Source organism: Nansenia antarctica, assembly GCF_963989245.1.
Source record: "Nansenia antarctica genome assembly, chromosome: 10".
NCBI lineage: Eukaryota > Metazoa > Chordata > Actinopteri > Argentiniformes > Microstomatidae > Nansenia > Nansenia antarctica.
The window spans coordinates 1,617,815-1,635,832 of NC_137680.1; the positions used below are offsets into that span (position 1 = coordinate 1,617,815).

General features: G+C 44.2%; 1 protein-coding gene across 1 annotated transcript in view; it reads left to right on the top strand.

The window, feature by feature from the left end:
* Nucleotides 1–17,915, top strand: part of gnl2 (G protein nucleolar 2) — an 18,760-nt gene extending 845 nt beyond the window's left edge. Inside the window, exons 2-16 of the mRNA XM_080540283.1 lie at nucleotides 1,026–1,110; nucleotides 1,339–1,433; nucleotides 1,835–1,974; nucleotides 5,047–5,231; nucleotides 6,998–7,064; nucleotides 8,504–8,662; nucleotides 10,259–10,372; nucleotides 11,419–11,547; nucleotides 13,335–13,439; nucleotides 14,096–14,254; nucleotides 14,648–14,755; nucleotides 15,004–15,509; nucleotides 15,892–15,974; nucleotides 17,066–17,145; nucleotides 17,359–17,915. Of these exons, the coding sequence (XP_080396409.1) occupies nucleotides 1,026–1,110; nucleotides 1,339–1,433; nucleotides 1,835–1,974; nucleotides 5,047–5,231; nucleotides 6,998–7,064; nucleotides 8,504–8,662; nucleotides 10,259–10,372; nucleotides 11,419–11,547; nucleotides 13,335–13,439; nucleotides 14,096–14,254; nucleotides 14,648–14,755; nucleotides 15,004–15,509; nucleotides 15,892–15,974; nucleotides 17,066–17,145; nucleotides 17,359–17,511 (2,168 nt within the window). The 3' untranslated portion in view covers nucleotides 17,512–17,915. The remainder of the gene's footprint in view (nucleotides 1–1,025; nucleotides 1,111–1,338; nucleotides 1,434–1,834; nucleotides 1,975–5,046; nucleotides 5,232–6,997; nucleotides 7,065–8,503; nucleotides 8,663–10,258; nucleotides 10,373–11,418; nucleotides 11,548–13,334; nucleotides 13,440–14,095; nucleotides 14,255–14,647; nucleotides 14,756–15,003; nucleotides 15,510–15,891; nucleotides 15,975–17,065; nucleotides 17,146–17,358) is intronic.
* The last annotated feature ends 103 nt before the right edge of the window (nucleotides 17,916–18,018 follow it).

Here is an 18,018-nt window from a genome sequence, read left to right on the forward strand (position 1 = left end):
CCTTGAATTCTGTAAAAACACCACTTTTAATGTGTGAAACAAAAAAACAACATTCAAGATGTCAAAACTGATATATATATCACATATATATATAACATCTATATATAACAACATATATATAACAACATATATATAACATCACTGCTGCAAAGTAACAGAGTACTTTTTTTGTGTGTTTACACAATCACCCAGGCTGCTTAGCGGGTGATATGACGTGATATAATTGGGACAGAGATGAGTGAATGAATGTTGTTGTCAACTCAGTACACATGCAGAGAGTGAGAATAAAGCGCACATGATTGTTTTTCTACCGGTTACATTTGAATGAATGAATGGTCTTTATTGTCATTGCTACAGTACAGGTACCAAACAACGAAATTTAGGAGGGGTGGCTCCCCTGGTGTTAGGAAAAAACAAAAACAAAAACAAAAAAACTTGCTATTGATCCGCGGTACACATGCGTTCCGAACCGTGGAGGGCGATCCGAACGGATCACGGATTATCCGTGATCCGTTACACCCCTAGTTATTAATATTAACAGCTGCAATGCAGACGTAGGTTTTCTGTAGGAATTCCTTATTCTGCTTCAATTCAATTCAACTTTATTGGCCATGTGCAGCACTAGGAACATGATTTGGTATTCTACCAAACTAAACAAGCTACAGTACATACAACAACAAGACGACAACACTCAAGACAAAATATACAGTACCAATATGTGGATATTATGAATAAATACTGTACAACTAAGTGCAAGAACATGTAAAGTGCAAAGTACAATGATCAGCAGTTATTGAGAAGGGCTATGGCTTTGGGGAAGAAACTGTTCAAGTGTCTTGATGTTTTTGTCCTGGTGGCCCTGTAGCGCTGTCCAGATATACATCACATATCATTGATATCGTGCATAATAATTACTAAACATTACGTTTCCACTACAGATATTGTTAATACTGCCAAGTACCAGTAGGCATATGGCATTGTCATATATTTAAATAACCTGAATGATGAACAAACCTCTTTCACAGATCGACCGAAGGGGGTTAATGGACCAAACATGAGGGACCGAGCGACCGTCAAGCGTCTGAATATGTACAGACAGAAGCAGAGATGGTAATTGATGACAGCTAGTTCACATATCGACCACAAACAACAACTGTCTTACATCTGCACCTCTTCCTCCTTAATGTCAACGTGTACCTGAGTGATAGAATGCACGGAATCGTAGTACCGGTAGTACTACACAACTACTACTTTTAGAACCTCATTCTTATGTATGTATGTGTCTCTGTGCCTGCTGCTAATGCTGCTATCCTAAACTGATGAATTATCCCACAACAGCAACAACAGAGGTCAGGTGATCAAGAGGTTGTCATACCAGTCCACTGTGGCCGATGGGACGGTGGCCAGAGTTGAGCCTAACATCAAATGGTTTGGTGAGTGCCCCTACCGTTCACAGTTGACTGTATTGACTTCTTAAAGTGAAGTGAAGTGAAACTTTATTTATATAGCGTACACGGATCGTACACGGATGCAACTCAAAGCACTTTACAATGATTGAAAACAAGATTACAGAGATGGGGGACACACGAGACAACAGGGAGGGAGGGGAGGGAGGGGTTATATCTTTGCTTCTAAGCAAGCATACATTGTCTAATAATAACTTGTATAGCTACATCAAGCTTACACTAATAATAAAGGCTTACAGTTAGTGCTTGATCGTTTTTGGTGATTGGGCAAATGGGACTTTTCCACTTAGGGCAAGCTGTAAGTAAGTAAGGCTGAAGCACTGTGTTGTATACCTGCTAATGCATCTACTCGGTTCCCTCTGTCTCAGCCAATACTCGGGTCATAAAGCAGTCGTCCCTCCAGAAGTTCCAGGATGAGATGGGAGCTGTGAAGAAAGACCCGTATCGTGTGGTGATGAGGCAGAGCAAGCTGCCCATGTCCCTGCTACACGACAGAGTCAAGGCTCATGTGAGTACCAAAAGAACAAATGTGATCGTCAATTCAAATCGTCATAGTAACAGCAGTTGAAATGCTGTAATTTTTTTTCAATTCTGGGAAATGGGCTGTTATACACCATACATAGCAGCGCACAACATCGAGTTTTACCACTCATATAGTGTTTGAATATTGAGTAGGCTATAATCTTGTCAAATATATTTGATTTGCCGCCCCGCGGTGGTGTAGCGGTCTACGCACTGGCCGCTAGTGCATGCTGCCCACCGGGGCCGGGGTTCGTATCCCGGCTCGCCAGATCCAGATATGGCCGAGGCACACGGGAAGCGGCATATTGGCCGGCCGCTTCCGAGGGGGGTATAGGAGTATTTCTGGACTAGGATCCGTCGCGCAACACCGCCCCCTGGGCGCCGGAATAACGGTACTGGGCTCGAGGAGCCAGTCAGCCTAGTCTGCCTGGCGGGGTCGTGCGGCGGATCCTATGCAATAGGCAGGGGATAATTGGATGCTACGTTGGGTTAAATTGGCTACCAAATTGGGTGAAAAAGGGATAAAATCTGAAAAACAAATAAAAAAAAAAAAAATATATATATTTGATTTGATTAGGATCCCCATTGGCTGCAAAGCATCAACTACTCTTCCTGGGGTCCAAACGTAGAAGAAAACACAAAAGATGTCACAAAAAACACATAGCAAAGAAGAGTAAGATCAGCATACATAACATCACAAAACATATAACAATGGAGAGAAGAAAGCTTCAGCAATGCTCACAGCCTCGAGCGTCACAAAAACACATAACAAGGAAGAATCATCCACACACAACGATAATTAACAGAAATCGATTTTTATTTATTTATTAAATAATACTTTGAAACTGATTTTATTCTGGGTTTCTGAGATATGACAAGGAAGGGCGTTCCATTCAGCCATAGCTCTATATACCGTGAGTTTAGAATGATAAGGTTCTATCTCCGTCTAGGGTAGTTCAGAGATATTGAGCGTCAATGTTTTTACATTCCATTATGTTTTGTGAGATGGAACCTTTGTATTTTATTAATTACTAACTCAAAAATGTCAACATTTAAAAAAATAACACCACACAGGCATTAATAAACACCTAATGGATCAGATGTAAAAAACTCACGTCACGATATAGCACGGCACGTTCCGACATTGTTTTAGTTTTTGGAATTGTGTAGTTACCACGGTTACCAAGTCACATATGGAATGTTTATTGGTGGTGACCCCTGGAATGACACATGGATGTGGCATGGATGTGAATCTGTGTATATCTGTAGCCTATATATATATATCATTTTCATCTGGTTGTTATTTAGGATGTTGTGAGGTGAAGTATGCAGACAGAGGCAGGTAGTAGGATCCTCCTCTTGGCTTTTTTTCTTTTTTGTATCTCTGCCTCCTCATAATGAACCTGATCGTATCGGGTTGTATTTTGCACGAGTGGGGAGCGGTCGGCTAGCTTTGAACACCCCTGCCCCTTCTCGCTGCTCCAAACAGCACTTCTGTCCAGTTCTCCATGTTCTCCCTGAACATGTTGTTGACTCAGTTCCACTGTTCTTTTTTTTAAATAGTTCCATATGCGTGCCGAGTCGACCTTTAAAGACTTTCAAAGCTCTTCGAGATGAATGGCCTCTTCCTTTTTATTCTCCTGCCTTCCCCTGATATTCCATCTCCTCCTCCTCTTCCTTCTGCCATCGTATGTCCTAAGTCTTTTGGGGGAAGTTGGGCCCAATGCCAACATAGTGAGATGTTGAGCTTAGTTGCATTGATTGAAGCTATTCAGTGACTTTTGTCCAATCAGCCATACATGTAGTTATTTCTATATCTTCTGATCTTGTTTTGGGTTTCGAGCTTAATATTTACTTTTATTAAAGTAAAGTAGTCGCAAAGTTGTATGTCAGTCTGTAAATGTATTGTTTTATGTAGATGATTTCACAGCGTATTGTTGTCTTTTACTGTGGTGGTGGTGGTGGTGGTGGTGGTGGTGGTGGTGGTGGTGGTGGTGGTGGTGGTGGTGGTGGTGGTTTTGCTCATTGTGAGCTCATGGAGTCATGAACACTCAGACTGAACAACCAAAACACGAGGCTGGAAGAAATGGTGGTGGAATGAAACTCGATTTGGTGGGAGGAAAGGATAGACATATGGTTTGGAGACACAACCACCTTCTTGGAACGTCTTGGCAGATGGTGAAGGCAATCGGAGATCTTAAACATCATTGCTTCTGACAAGATCTGTAAACTGTTTGTTTTTTCTCTTGGCGTGTTGCAATACGGAGCATCGTTGCCTTGTGTTGTAGGGTAATTTGAACTCCTAATCAGACCTGGCCCAGAAAAAGGCACTTTATTGGCCCTTTTGACGACATCCTTGAGTTCGCGTATGCTATTTGTTTGTTCTATGCCGTTGTTTATTGGTGGGTCCCCTGGAACGCTGCCATCGACTCCCATCGCATGCACGCTTTCCCATATTCCTCACAGTATTAAAATGTTTAATTCTGCATTAGTGTTTTTTACTCTCAAATACCGTTTCTGTATGATGTGATGATCCAATTGTAAGCCCTCCGAGCTATTGGATTTTTTATTTTCTCATTTCTTCTTCGCGACGTGAACGAAATAAGCTGTCGCTGAGAGGAAGCATTTGTTTTGCTTGCTTACAAAGCCACACTTGCTGATACAACGCAGACGGCAATAAATGTACATGGCGAACACACAGTGTTTTCCTCCCTTTGGGTTTGTGGGTTTGTCTGTCAGGCAGATGAGGGACTTTTAATGGTGCTCAGACACCCTGGCCACCTCACAGCAGGTGGCCACGGCTCCTAATTAGAGAGCCGACCGAATCCCAAGCATGTCATCCATCTTGAGGTCTCGCCACCCCTCATGTGCCCCCGGCCCTTAAGAAAAGAATCGCTTCTTATTGTTTAGTGGAGTGAGTAAACAGTGTCATTATGGTTTCACTAGTTTTGTTTTTTTCCCCTCTGTCTTGACTTGATCTATGACTTAATGCTCCCTTTCTCTCTCTCCTTTTCCCATGTATCTGTGCTTTCTTTCCTTCCTTTCCCTCCCTGTGCAGAACGCCAAGGTGCACATCCTGGACACAGAGGGGTTCGGGACCACGTTCGGGCCCAAGGCCCAGCGCAAGAGACCCAACCTGGTAGTCGGGGACGTGAAGGACCTGGCGGAGAAGGCGGAGGCCTCTGCAACGAGCTACAGCGCTGAGAAGGACCGTGACCTGGTGGTCGAAGACGACGGGGTCAGGTGAGCACCACTCTCCCGTCCGATTTGGACTTGTGGACCGGTTATACTTTCAACCGTTCTGTTGAACAAAGTCTACAATTACTAGGGATGCACCGACGCCACTCAGTACAAGTACTTACATTTGGGTACTTGCTGATACCGAGTACCGATAGAGAGAGTACTTAATAATACCGTTACAGTTCTAACAATTACTTTGAAAACATGGTTTGTTTTTATTAGCCTGGGGGAGGAAGGGGGGGGAGGGAGTCTAAGGGCAAAGTTATACCGCAAGCGTGAACCTCCCGTTACCTCAGTGGCGTACGAGTACGAGTTTCATTCAGTCACCCATGTTAACGGGTTAGAGCAGCCACACAGCCCGCGTGTCTCTCTCTGTCTCTCTCTCTCTCTATCTCTGTGTGTTCAGTAGTTCGGTATTCTCTTGCCATGGCAACAATATGACAGATACATTTCCATCTTGTTTATGTTGCTATCATAGTCATACACAATGACATGTCGTTGGCACGATTGCGAAATATAACCAATAACATTCCCGTGGAAATGCTCATGCTCTGAATGATTTATCTAGTCTTTCTCTCGTTCTCTCTCTCTCGCTATAAAAAAATAGCTACTCAACTGAAAATGCCCATATCTACCGTTGGGGCAATACTTTAAAAAGTTCATTATTTGGAAGCATGCCAGAAAAAAAGCCTTTCCTATAATTTCACCACAAAAGAGCGGCTGGAGTATAAACGCTACTGGAACTGTGTTCAGATGAACACTCAAGGACGGCTAGATTTTCCTCCAAAGGCCCTGGGAACCTTGTTAGGATACATGGCATCACAAACTCGTGAAATACCAAGACATTGTAAGTCTGAATCTGTCTGCCTCTGCCAGGAAACTAAAAACCGGGTCGTCATTTGATCTTCCAGCAGGACAATGATCCAAAACATACATCCAAATCACAATACACAAATTATGGTTCACTGAACCCAAAATCTAGCTTCTGCCATGGCTATCTCAGTCCCCTTACATAAACCCCACTAAAAACCTGTGGGCGGAGCTGAAGAGGAGAGTGCAAACAAGAGGACCGAGGACCCTGGATGATCTGGAGAGGTTCTGTAAAGAGGAACGGTCTCAGGTTCCTCAGCTCTGTGTTCTCCAGCCTTATTAGATGTTACAGGAGAAGACCCAGTGTTGTATTGGCAACGGGAGGTTGTACAAAACATGAAATGCAGGGGTGCCAATAATTGTGGCACACATGGTTTTGTTGGAAATAATTATTTCTTGAAGACAGATTTATTTTCTCTCAGAATACATTTACTTCAATTAAAGGTGGATGTTTCTAAAGAAAAATTCAGTGTGACATTAATCAAAAGGAGATTTTTTTTTATAGCCTTTTTTCCTGATCTTTACCAGGGCTGTTTACCGATGATTGTGGAGGGCACTGTATGTTCGTTTGAATGTTAGTACACTTCAAACCAAGTACCTGAGAGAATCGCTCTTAATCGAAACAGACACATTCGCGTTTGTCGAGAGGTTACGTTACGTTGACGTACGAGTACACGAGCACAGTATCGGGTACGAGTCCTGGTATCAGTCATCCCTACCCGTTACCACTCGTTGGTTTGTCGTGAGGATTATTTCTGTCTCCGATTTCAGGACTGGTATGCTACTTATTTCACTGTGACGGTAAAATGCTTTATTTTGGGACACAAGGTGTTATTCTGTGAGACCAGGTCACCTGTTGAACATGGAAACATAACGGCTGCCATGTTGTTTTCACACAGGGATGAACAACGAGAGAAGATCTTTGAGAAGGGCCAGTCCAAGAGGATCTGGGGAGAGCTCTACAAGGTACAGGATCCATCGACCTCTTTCAGTCCCGTTGATTACTCTGTCTAATATACAGGGTATCCGCGGTGTCTTGAAAAGTATTAAAAGTTGATAAATCAATTTTGGGAAAATCAAGACCCTTAATAAGTATTAAAAAGTCTTATCACGATTTTATGAGGTCTTGAATTTTGTAGGTATTTTTCTGAATTAGACTCTGTCCAAAGTTATTAAAAAAACAAAGATGAACCGGAAATTGTGTTGTATGATAGTGGTCTAGTCTATTGCAAACTAAAACTGTTAAGTTAAAGGTATCACTGATGTAAACGGTTACAACTCGAAGTGGCGGTGAGAAAATATTGACAAGGTCTTTAAAAAGTCTTAGAAAGGTATTGAAATTAACCTCAAGATTCCTGTATATACCCTGAGTAGGTAACATAGACACGGCTGTTCTAGTGCCAACTGTCACTTAGATCCAACTGTCACTTAGATCCAACTGTCACTTAGATCCAACTGTCACTTTAAGATTCCTGTATATACCCTGTATAGTGCACAGTCCCGCCCCGTCCCTGTCCCCCACCCCCCTGTCACTGGGCAAGGCGGTGTCCTCTAATGGAATTGAGTCTTATATTCCATATTCATCCTAGTCATCTCTTCATAAGTGAGCAATAGGCTGCTTCATGCTATGGGCACAGACCATGCTTGATGATCTAAAGATGATTATCAGTGCAGATGTCTTGCTGACATTTGGACCAAACTTTAGGTTTTCTCTCCAATGAAATTGTTACAGATATGATAGTTTGTAGGTGGCCTAGAGGTTAGTGAGGCCAGCCAGCAACCGGTAGGTCGCTGGATTTAATCCCCAACCCTTGGCCGAATGTGAGCTGGTGACTGGAGGGTTGCTAGCATCATATCTAAGGTGTCTACCGCTGCTGTTGTTCCCTTGAGCAAGGCACTTAACCCCTAACTGCTCCAGTGGCCCCCCGAAGATGGCTGCCCCCGGCCCAGTGCTCTGTTCTCCCTGGGGGGGAGATGTGTGAAGATGGCTGCCCCCAGCCCAGTGCTCTGTTCTCCCTGCGGGGGAGATGGCTGCCCCCAGCCCAGTGCTCTGTTCTCCCTGGGGGGGAGACGTGTGCACCAACTGTACGTTGCTGTTTCAGTACTTGTTCAGCTCTGGTCAATGACAATAACGTTGAATCGTATCTTGTAGTGCTGCATCTCACTCAAATGCCCTAAACAGTGCATCCATCCTTTCCCCCTCGATGTAACAACCACTGTTGGGTAGCGTATGTGAATAGATGAGATGGTTTCATCTGTTTTCTCCAATCCAAGAGTTGTTGTTGTTTTTCTTAAGCCTGTGCCTTCCAGCTCGTGTGTGTTGCTCTGTTTCTCATCAGATGCAACAGTAGTGAGTAAGGAAACGTCTTACACAGTCCTCGCCTAAATCCTCTTTCTTCCCACAGGTGATCGACTCGTCCGACGTGGTCATCCAGGTGCTCGACGCTCGCGACCCCATGGGCACGCGCTCCCAGAGCATCGAGGCCTACATGAAGAAGGAGAAGCATTGGAAACACCTCATCTTTGTCCTCAACAAGTGTGACCTGATCCCTACCTGGGTCACGGTGAGACCCCCTTCTCCTGGCTCCCTTAGACCTAGCTCACTATAGAAATGCAATATACTGTATATATAGAACCGTTCCCTCGGTTTTGCAACTATTGAGATTGAGAAACGTTCCCAGCGTTTCAGTGGAGCTCTCTGCAGAGAGACGGAGTTCTCCACATGTTGTTTTAATCAGGAATCACCCTCACTCCCCTCGGATGATCTACAGTAGTACTCTCAGGCTCTCCTCAGGTCTTGACAGAATATAGCCTATTGCCTTAAATAACCCCAAGAGAGAAAATGTGTCTGTGTGTGTGTGTGTGTGTGTGTGTGTGTGTGTGTGTGTGTGTGGGGCGGGGGGGGGCGTGGTGTTTGTGTGAAAAGAAACAGGACAATATGTGTATGTGTTTGAGATTCATGGGTCACCAAAACAGGAAGGGGAAACTGTTTCTTTTTACGAGCTGCAGCCTTTCGCTGTAATGCCAGTGGAACACACCAAAGACGCACAGCAGCGAGGAACACATTATGAATGAGGGCTTTTTTTCCCCTTTTTTTTACAAAGATCCGACTTAGATTGGAACAAGGCTACAGTAAATATGTTGTCCCCCACGACCAATCAGAGTCATTTTGCAGATTCGGTCCCCCCCCCCCCCCACACACACACACCACCCTGCAAATAAAAATGGGCTGAGACTAATCCAGAGGTCCCGCCCGATTTCATCGAGACTTTGTTTATGTCGGTGGTGTCAAACAGCTTACTGACAGAGGACGTCTCGTGACGGCTCCTCTTGTGAAACCATCTCCCACTCCCACCAAACTGTCTATTGACTCTGTTGGCATCAGACACAGTGGCTACTCTAGAATAACGATGAACCTTCCTATCTTCCTCTGTAGACCAAGGTTCCCGCGCTGGTCTTAAAAAAAATCCAGCAATCTAAGTTATAAGGCCTAAAAAGGTCCCAAATTGCAGTTATTCGGTCTTAAAAATGAGGTGCTAGGTCTTAAAAATGAGATCCTGCAAGGAAATTTATGCAGAAATGAATCAAGCTGGAACCAAAGAAATGCCAATTTGCTTCCTTTTTTTGTCTGTATGGCAGTGAAATCCCTAATTTCATCACCTCGAGGATGACAAAAAGCTATCATACGGTGTCGCGAATAGGTCTAAAATGATATTCAACGAGGTCTAAAAATGGTCTTAAAAGGTCTTGAATTGGACTTGTTGAGACTTGTAGGAACCCTGGTAGACTAAAGACTCGTCTCTTTAGGCTCCACCTGGGATCCTCCTCCACAGACCTCTCCGCCCCCCCCTAACCCCCCACGGTGCATCACCTGAACCTCTGCGTAGAGAGAGTTACTGAAAACAAACTTCCTTTCTCTTGCACAATAACTTTGTTCTTATCAAAGCTTGCAAATACCTGCGATGACTTATGTATAGTTGATTCACTTACTCTAGACACATGTGCTTATTGTAATTCGCCTGGGATAAAAGCATCTCTTAAACGACCTTATGAGGCTTAAACAGTGGCCTGTGTGTTCTCCTGTACTCAACCTGTTTATTGGTGATTAGCGTTTGCTGTGAGGTGTGTTTATGAGTCTCCCTGTTTTGTCTTTGTATCAGAAACGCTGGGTCGCTGTGCTCTCCCAGGAGTACCCCACCCTGGCCTTCCACGCCAGCCTCACCAACTCTTTCGGGAAGGGATCTCTCATCCAACTCCTCCGGCAGTTTGGAAAGGTAGGCGTCGCTGCTCTGACACGAAAAATATTGACACGGTCTTTAAAAAGTCTTAGAAAGGTATTGAAATTAACCTCAAGATTCCTGTATATACCCTGAGTAGGTAACATAGACACGGCTGTTCTAGTGTCAACTGTCACTTAGATCCAACTGTCACTTAGATCCAACTGTCACTTAGATCCAACTGTCACTTAGATCCAACTGTCACTTTCAAATTAACCTCAAGATTCCTGTATATACCCTGTCTGACACAAGCATACACCATTTGATGTAAACCCCTCATCTCAAGTCAAAGAATGTGTGTTCCCTAAAAGGCAGAGGTTGGTACGGTGGCACAGTTTTAGCTTGGCCTCTCTACCGTACCTAACCGTACAGCTGGCCACGGGGCTCCTCTCATCTGTTGCAGAGCTATTTTTGGACAAATGGGGCTGTAAAAAAAAAAAAAAAAAAAACGTCGGATGCTCAAAAGAAAAGCGCCGGCATACTTAACATAAATTCAGTTGAAAGATATACCGCTGACACGTTACGTTCAGTTGTAGCGAGTAGAAAACAAACCAATCTATTATTGTGCTCGGGCTGTAAATTAAAGACTCCTCAGACTCCTTCAAGGAGCCTTGCGTGAGGTGAGCCGTTATGCTCAAAGGCTTTTTTGCAGTTTTCCCTCGTAAACCGGCTTTGCTGGCGTCCGCTCATAGAAATGTCAAAGAGATAACCAGGCATAAAGGCTGTTCGAGTTCACCTCTTGGGACAAACAGGATACAGATATTTATACCTATTTATGACAGATGTGTGATGCTTTATATAGACAAAGTGCTTCCAATAGCTATTTTTCTCTTGTGGAATTTTATTTTTAGATATCTGGTATGTTGTTTTTTTGGACCAGGCCAGACAACGGTGCTTAAGGATGACCAGGTCATGAGTTGTCTTAGTAATGGCATCGGACAAGTTCGGTCTACGATTATTATTATTGTGCCCCGATTGAAGACAGACTAAGTATGTTGTTCAGAAAGCTACACTTGTTAAATTGTGTTTGCCTTCTTCCTCAGCTCCACAAAGACAAGAAGCAGATCAGCGTGGGGTTCATCGGATACCCCAACGTGGGAAAGAGCTCCGTCATCAACACACTGCGTTCCAAGAAGGTCTGCAACGTGGCGCCTCTCGCCGGCGAGACCAAGGTACGTTCCCTTTAAAACACAAAATCCCTCAATGACCCAACTTGAAACAGAACCCTGTGTTGTTGATGCAGGTCACGAGCATCTCACCTCCACGTTCCAGGCAATCTGCACGATAGCCGACGCAGGGGAGAGGATCTCGCTTTTAGACCCTTTGAATGCTGGGATGGAACACGACGTAGGAAGTTGTCGGACTATTTCCTTGTCTGTTCTCCTATACGTCTACCAGAGAGAGAGATCTCAGAACGCTACAGTGGCCTACACTGTACATGTCTCCTCCTCAGCCTTGACTATATGTCTACCAGAGAGAGAGATTTCAGAACGCTACAGTGGCCGACACTGTACATGTCTCCTCCTCAGCCTTGACTATACGTCTGAATACCTGGCTGTAGACACGGCCAAGAAAGAACTAAAAACAATCACCGCCCTCATCCTTAATTTCCTCTCTCTGGAGCTGTTTATCCTGTTTGGAACCAAATGCGGTCTGGAAACCCGACTGTCCAAGGCAGGGCCAGGGGAAGAGTGTGATAGTATCTGCGTTGTCCATCCGTGCCAGAGTTTTGAGTGGGGGTGGGGGTGGGGGTTTGTTGTTTTTTTCCGCCCCTTTCCGACATTTGGGATGGGCGCGTGGCCAGCGTGCGTTTCTCCCTCAAAGCGCGGAGGCTCTCGCCAGCTGCTTGTTGATATCCGTCTATGGCCAAACAAGGTTCCCCTTCCTCGTTTTGGCTCACGTCTCTCCTTCTCGCCTTGCGTTTGAATTAATGTGCACGCGTTTGTGTGTTTCCGTGTGAAAAGGCTTGTCAAATGCTTCCTCTCCTGTCAGACAAATATGGTTTTGGGTAATGGATTTCAGGGCAAGGTGGAAAGAAATGCAATGTGATTACCGGTCGGAACCTGATTCAGAACTGTTTCTTCTTTCTCCACTCTAAACAATGCCGCCAGAGAACATAGTGTACCGTCAGTTTAACTGCAATATTTTGAAAGGCTTATATATTTTATATTTTATATATATATAACATATTCACAGATATAATAGATTTTACTCTATATACTGTACAAAAGAAAACCCCACTCATCAATTAAATACATTGTATTTGTAGATTTAATTAGGTACAAGAGCTGAGGGCCTATGTGTTTTGTAAAATTAATTAATCAATCAAAGTGATTTCAATTAACAAAGTCACACCACTTGGTGCTTGTAGTGTTAAACTGTTGAATGAATGAATGGTCTTTATTGTCATTGCTACAGTACAGGTACCAAACAACGACATTTAGGAGGGGGGGCTCCCCTGGTGCTAGGAAAGAAAAAAAAAGAAAAAAAAAACAAGAAGGGAAAAGAGCTGGTTTACATAAATAAAGGCTATGTACACTATCCACTATACTATACTGTACAGATAGACGACTAGGGTTGTCATATTGCACATAGTGTTATTGCACATTCATTTAAAGTGTCGCAGTTTGCAGGCTTGAAATGTACACATTTGTGCCTCAGCACTACACCTGATTTTATGTTCCAGATGATAATACTTGTTTTAGGTTTGGCTGCGTTCAGTCAGTCTTACCTTTCCATCCATCTTAAGATAGGCTTAGTTGTCACTTAGTTACATGTCTCATTGTTACGGCTGAGATTAAAGAGATAATGAAACCCTAGAATAGCTCCAGGAATGAAGAGAAACGATGAAACGAGTCTAAAACAAACACACTCAGAGTAGAACGTGTCTCCCTGTCTCTTCAGAGTAGAACGTCTCCCTGTCTCTTCAGAGTAGAACGTCTCCCTGTCTCCTCCCTAGGTGTGGCAGTACATCACCCTGATGAGACGCATCTTCCTCATCGACTGCCCCGGCGTCGTCTACCCCTCAGAGGACAGCGAGACGGACATCGTCCTGAAAGGAGTGGTAAGACAAGACGCCCCCCTCGACTGAAGTGTGTTCAAGTCAGATGTGATGGCCAGGGTATCCGCGGTGTCTTGAAAAGTATTAAAAAGGGAAAATCAAGACCCTTAATAAGTATTAAAAAGTATTATCACGATTTTATGAGGTCTTGAATTTTGTTGGTATTTTTCTGAATTAGACTCTGTCCAAAGAGTTTGAGTCCTAAAAACTTTTAGTAAAAGTTCGTGAATTTATTTGTTTCATTAAAAAAACAAAGATGAACCGGAAATTGTGTTGTATGATAGTGGTCTAGTCTATTGCAAACTAAAACTGTTAAGTTAAAGGTGTCACTGATGTCAACGGTTACAGCTTGAAGTGGCGGTGAGGTCTGGAAAAATATTGACACGGTCTTTAAAAAGTCTTAGAAAGGTATTGAAATTAACCTCCAGATTCCTGTATATACCCTGAGTAGGTAACATAGACACGGCTGTTCTAGTGTCAACTGTCACTTAGATCCAACTGTCACTTAGATCCAACTGTCACTTAGATCCAATTGTCACTTAGATCCAACTGTCACTTAGATCCAACTGTCACTTTCAAATTAACCTCCAGATTCCTGTATATACCCTGGATCTGACAAACCCCTCAGGTCTGCTGTGCGCTCCTCTTGTTGTTCTAAGGTGCAAGTGGAGAAGATCAAGAACCCAGAGGAGCACATCGGGGCGGTGCTGGAGCGGGCCAAGCAGGAGTACATCCAGAAGACCTACCGCATCCCCACCTGGACCTCCGCAGAAGACTTCCTGGAGAAGCTGGCGATGCGCATGGGGAAGCTCCTCAAGGTCGGAACCCTAACCCATGACCTAGGTGTTCGTCGGTGTCAAATGCCGGTCCCACGCCTACCTGATGTGTCATGCATGGTTTGGGCTGCGTTTAGTTAAGGGACCTAATTTGGCATATGCCCTAATGTAGAGTGGTCAACAAAATGAAAATGTGGAAGAAGAAATAAAGTTAAAAAAGCTCAATATAACATCCTGGACGGCCACAACATCTTCAGACGACTTTCATTGGGTTGTTATGAAACCTTCTTATGTAAAAAAAAAAACAAGCAGTGGTTTCGTATAACCAAGTTGGCTCCTCTGACACTTTCAGTGCTTGTTTGACATTTATTGATCAGTTTCAAATGCGGTGCGTGACTGACTGGGTTTCCATCGTGCTTCCCTCGTGTGTTACAGGGCGGAGAGCCAGACCTTCCCACGGTCTCCAAAATGGTTCTGAACGACTGGCAGAGAGGACGCATCCCCTTCTTTGTGAAACCACCCGGAGCCGATGGAGACCCTGAGGTGAGAGGTGGTGGAAAGACAGGAGTGACACATGTACACACACACACACACACACACACACACACAAACACACACACACACACTCTTCAATGGTGTTTGCACATGTGGCTGGCACCCCCCCCTGGCTAAATGCAAAATATCACAACAGGCTTGGCCTGGGAAAACATGATGTGTGCAGAGGAAATCATATTGTCTATTCCACTCACGTTATCTCGACATGTAAAGGAAACCTGTTTGTTTGTTTTCAGTTCAAGAAACTGGAAGAAGGGCCATCAGAAGTACCAGAGCAAGTGATGGAGGAACAGACGACAGAGGAACAGAGTGAGGAGGTGGAGGCAGTGTCAGCAGAGCAGGAAGCCCACCAGCAGAAGCTGAAACGCGAGCACGAGCAGGTCCAGAAGATCGTAGCTAACGTCCGGCAGAACTTCGGCAAAATCCACGTGGCGCCCGAGTACAACGAGGAAGACCTCGCTCCCGTGGAGAACACCGACCTGGCCTTCTCAGATCTGTCTGACTCCGACGTGGAGGGAGACAGCGAAGAGGAGGGCGGTGGAGAAGAGGACGTAAAGCCAGTGGATGAAGAGCCTGGGGCCTCAACCACCACCACCACCACTGCCGAGGGCGCGGCCCTCCAGCCTGCCAAGGCAGTAGCCAAGAAGAGTTCAGCTGAGGTGATCCAAGACCTGGACGATAAGATAGCAAAGTACAAGCAGTTCCTCGACCGGGCCAAATGCAAACGTTTCTCTGCCATCCGGTATGTCTTCTGAAGTCTTTTTTTGTATTTATTTTGAAGTGCGTTATTATTTTCTACTAAGCTCTGTTGTGAGCCTGTCAGACAGAGGGATGATCGGTGCCTTGAGCTAAAACATGCCCCCATTCTCCCCCAGATTCCCAGACACCTGGGGATCGCTAGCTGTTCATACCTCCGTTTGATCAATAGGCTGTTTTTCCATACCCGTTTACGTCACTGCATTCTGTTCATTTTTGTCTCTCGCTGGTGAAAGTTCAAATTAGTTTTCTGTGGCCAATTTGCTTATATCGTCGGCTCGTCTTAGCAGATTCCCAACGGAGTAAACTGTTGATGTGTTTGAAGAAACAAAGTAACACGTGACGTCTCTACTTTTCTCTCTGGTCAGGATCCCGAAGACCCTCTCAGACCAAACGCTCACGGACATGAAAGAAAAAAAGGAGGCAGCGAAAGCGCAGCGACAACTTAAAGGTAACAAACTTCATTTCAACTTTTAGTCACTTTCATTGACTTATCTCAAGAATCTCTTTGTAGTGATATGTAAACATTATCGAAGATAAGTTTTGTTATGGACTAACTACTGACCTACCTTACTAACTGACCTACCTTACTAACTGACCTACCTTACTAACTGACCTACCTTTCTAACTGACCTACCTTACTAACTGACCTACCTTTCTAACTGACCTACCTTACTAACTGACCTACCTTACTAACTGACCTACCTTACTAACTGACCTTACCTTACTAACTGACCTTACCTTACTAACTGACCTACCTTACTAACTGACCTTACCTTACTAACTGACCTTACCTTACTAACTGACCTACCTTACTAACTGACCTACCTTTCTAACTGACCTACCTTTCTAACTGACCTACCTTACTAACTGACCTTACCTTACTAACTGACCTACCTTTCTAACTGACCTACCTTTCTAACTGACCTACCTTACTAACTGACCTACCTTTCTAACTGACCTACCTTTCTAACTGACCTTACCTTTCTAACTGACCTACCTTTCTAACTGACCGTACCTTACTAACTGACCTACCTTACTAACTGACCTACCTTTCTAACTGACCTACCTTACTAACTGACCTACCTTACTAACTGACCTTACCTTTCTAACTGACCTACCTTTCTAACTGACCTACCTTTCTAACTGACCTTACCTTACTAACTGACCTTACCTTACTAACTGACCTTACCTTTCTAACTGACCTTACCTTACTAACTGACCTTACCTTTCTAACTGACCTTACCTTTCTAACTGACCTTACCTTTCTAACTGACCTACCTTTCTAACTGACCTACCTTTCTAACTGACCTTACCTTTCTAACTGACCTTACCTTTCTAACTGACCTTACCTTTCTAACTGACCTTACCTTACTAACTGACCTTACCTTTCTAACTGACCTTACCTTTCTAACTGACCTTACCTTTCTAACTGACCTACCTTTCTAACTGACCTTACCTTTCTAACTGACCTTACCTTTCTAACTGACCTTACCTTTCTAACTGACCTACCTTACTAACTGACCTACCTTTCTCCTCCAGCTGCCATTCTGATGAGTAAGAAGAGAAAAATGGAGGCGCATGAGGATCCCACCCCGCAGGCCAAGCTGACGTCCAAGCAGGTACAATGCCTTCTCCCCCCCGTCCGTCAACATCAAACACCACCATCCATCTAGGTGGACAACTCAGAGATAGATGTGATAGATGTGATAGATGATGAGATAGATGTGTGCTCTTGCTAATAGTAATGGAATGAAGAATAACAACAAGGCCTTGTCTTCGTCAGCACAACATCTCATTTGTCTTCCTTCTGTTTCTTTCCTTCTCTACCGCAGAGGAGAGCGATGGACCGCGCTAAGAAGACAAAGAAAGTGGGGGCTCGCTATTACGAAACCGCCAACGTCAAGAACAAGAACAAGAACAGAGTAGCACCGGCTTCCACCACAGAGGGCAAGAAAGGCAGGAGAAAGCAAAGCACAAAGCGCTAGTCTGAAGTCCAGTACCAAACTGGAACATTTGTAATAAATCCCTTTATCCCATTTTAATGACCCTGTAATTGTAATGTAATGGAGTCTGGATTGAAAGTGATGGGGGGGGTATTTAACGGAAGAAGAACGTTGAGTGGTTTTATGTCACTTATTCAAGTGCACCCGATGCCTCGTCCTGACCAGTGTCCTTCAGGGAAGTTACGGAGACAGCTGCTGCCTCTTGAACGTGCTTTCTACTTCAACAGAAATGCAAGTTCACAGCAAAGTGAAGGGATGACTCTAATTCCATCCACAGAGTACAGATGCACTCAGCACAGAGCACTCTTGAAATGTAAAAGACACAACATTTGTGTTTATTGCAACTGTGCATGTCATGTCTTCAAAGATAAATAAAATGTTTATCACACCAGAACAGTCAAAGTTGTTTCAGTGTTATGCTGCAAGAGAAAAGCAATTTATGCATGGCACTAAGATTGTGACTTTAATTACATAATGCTGTCTTGAAGT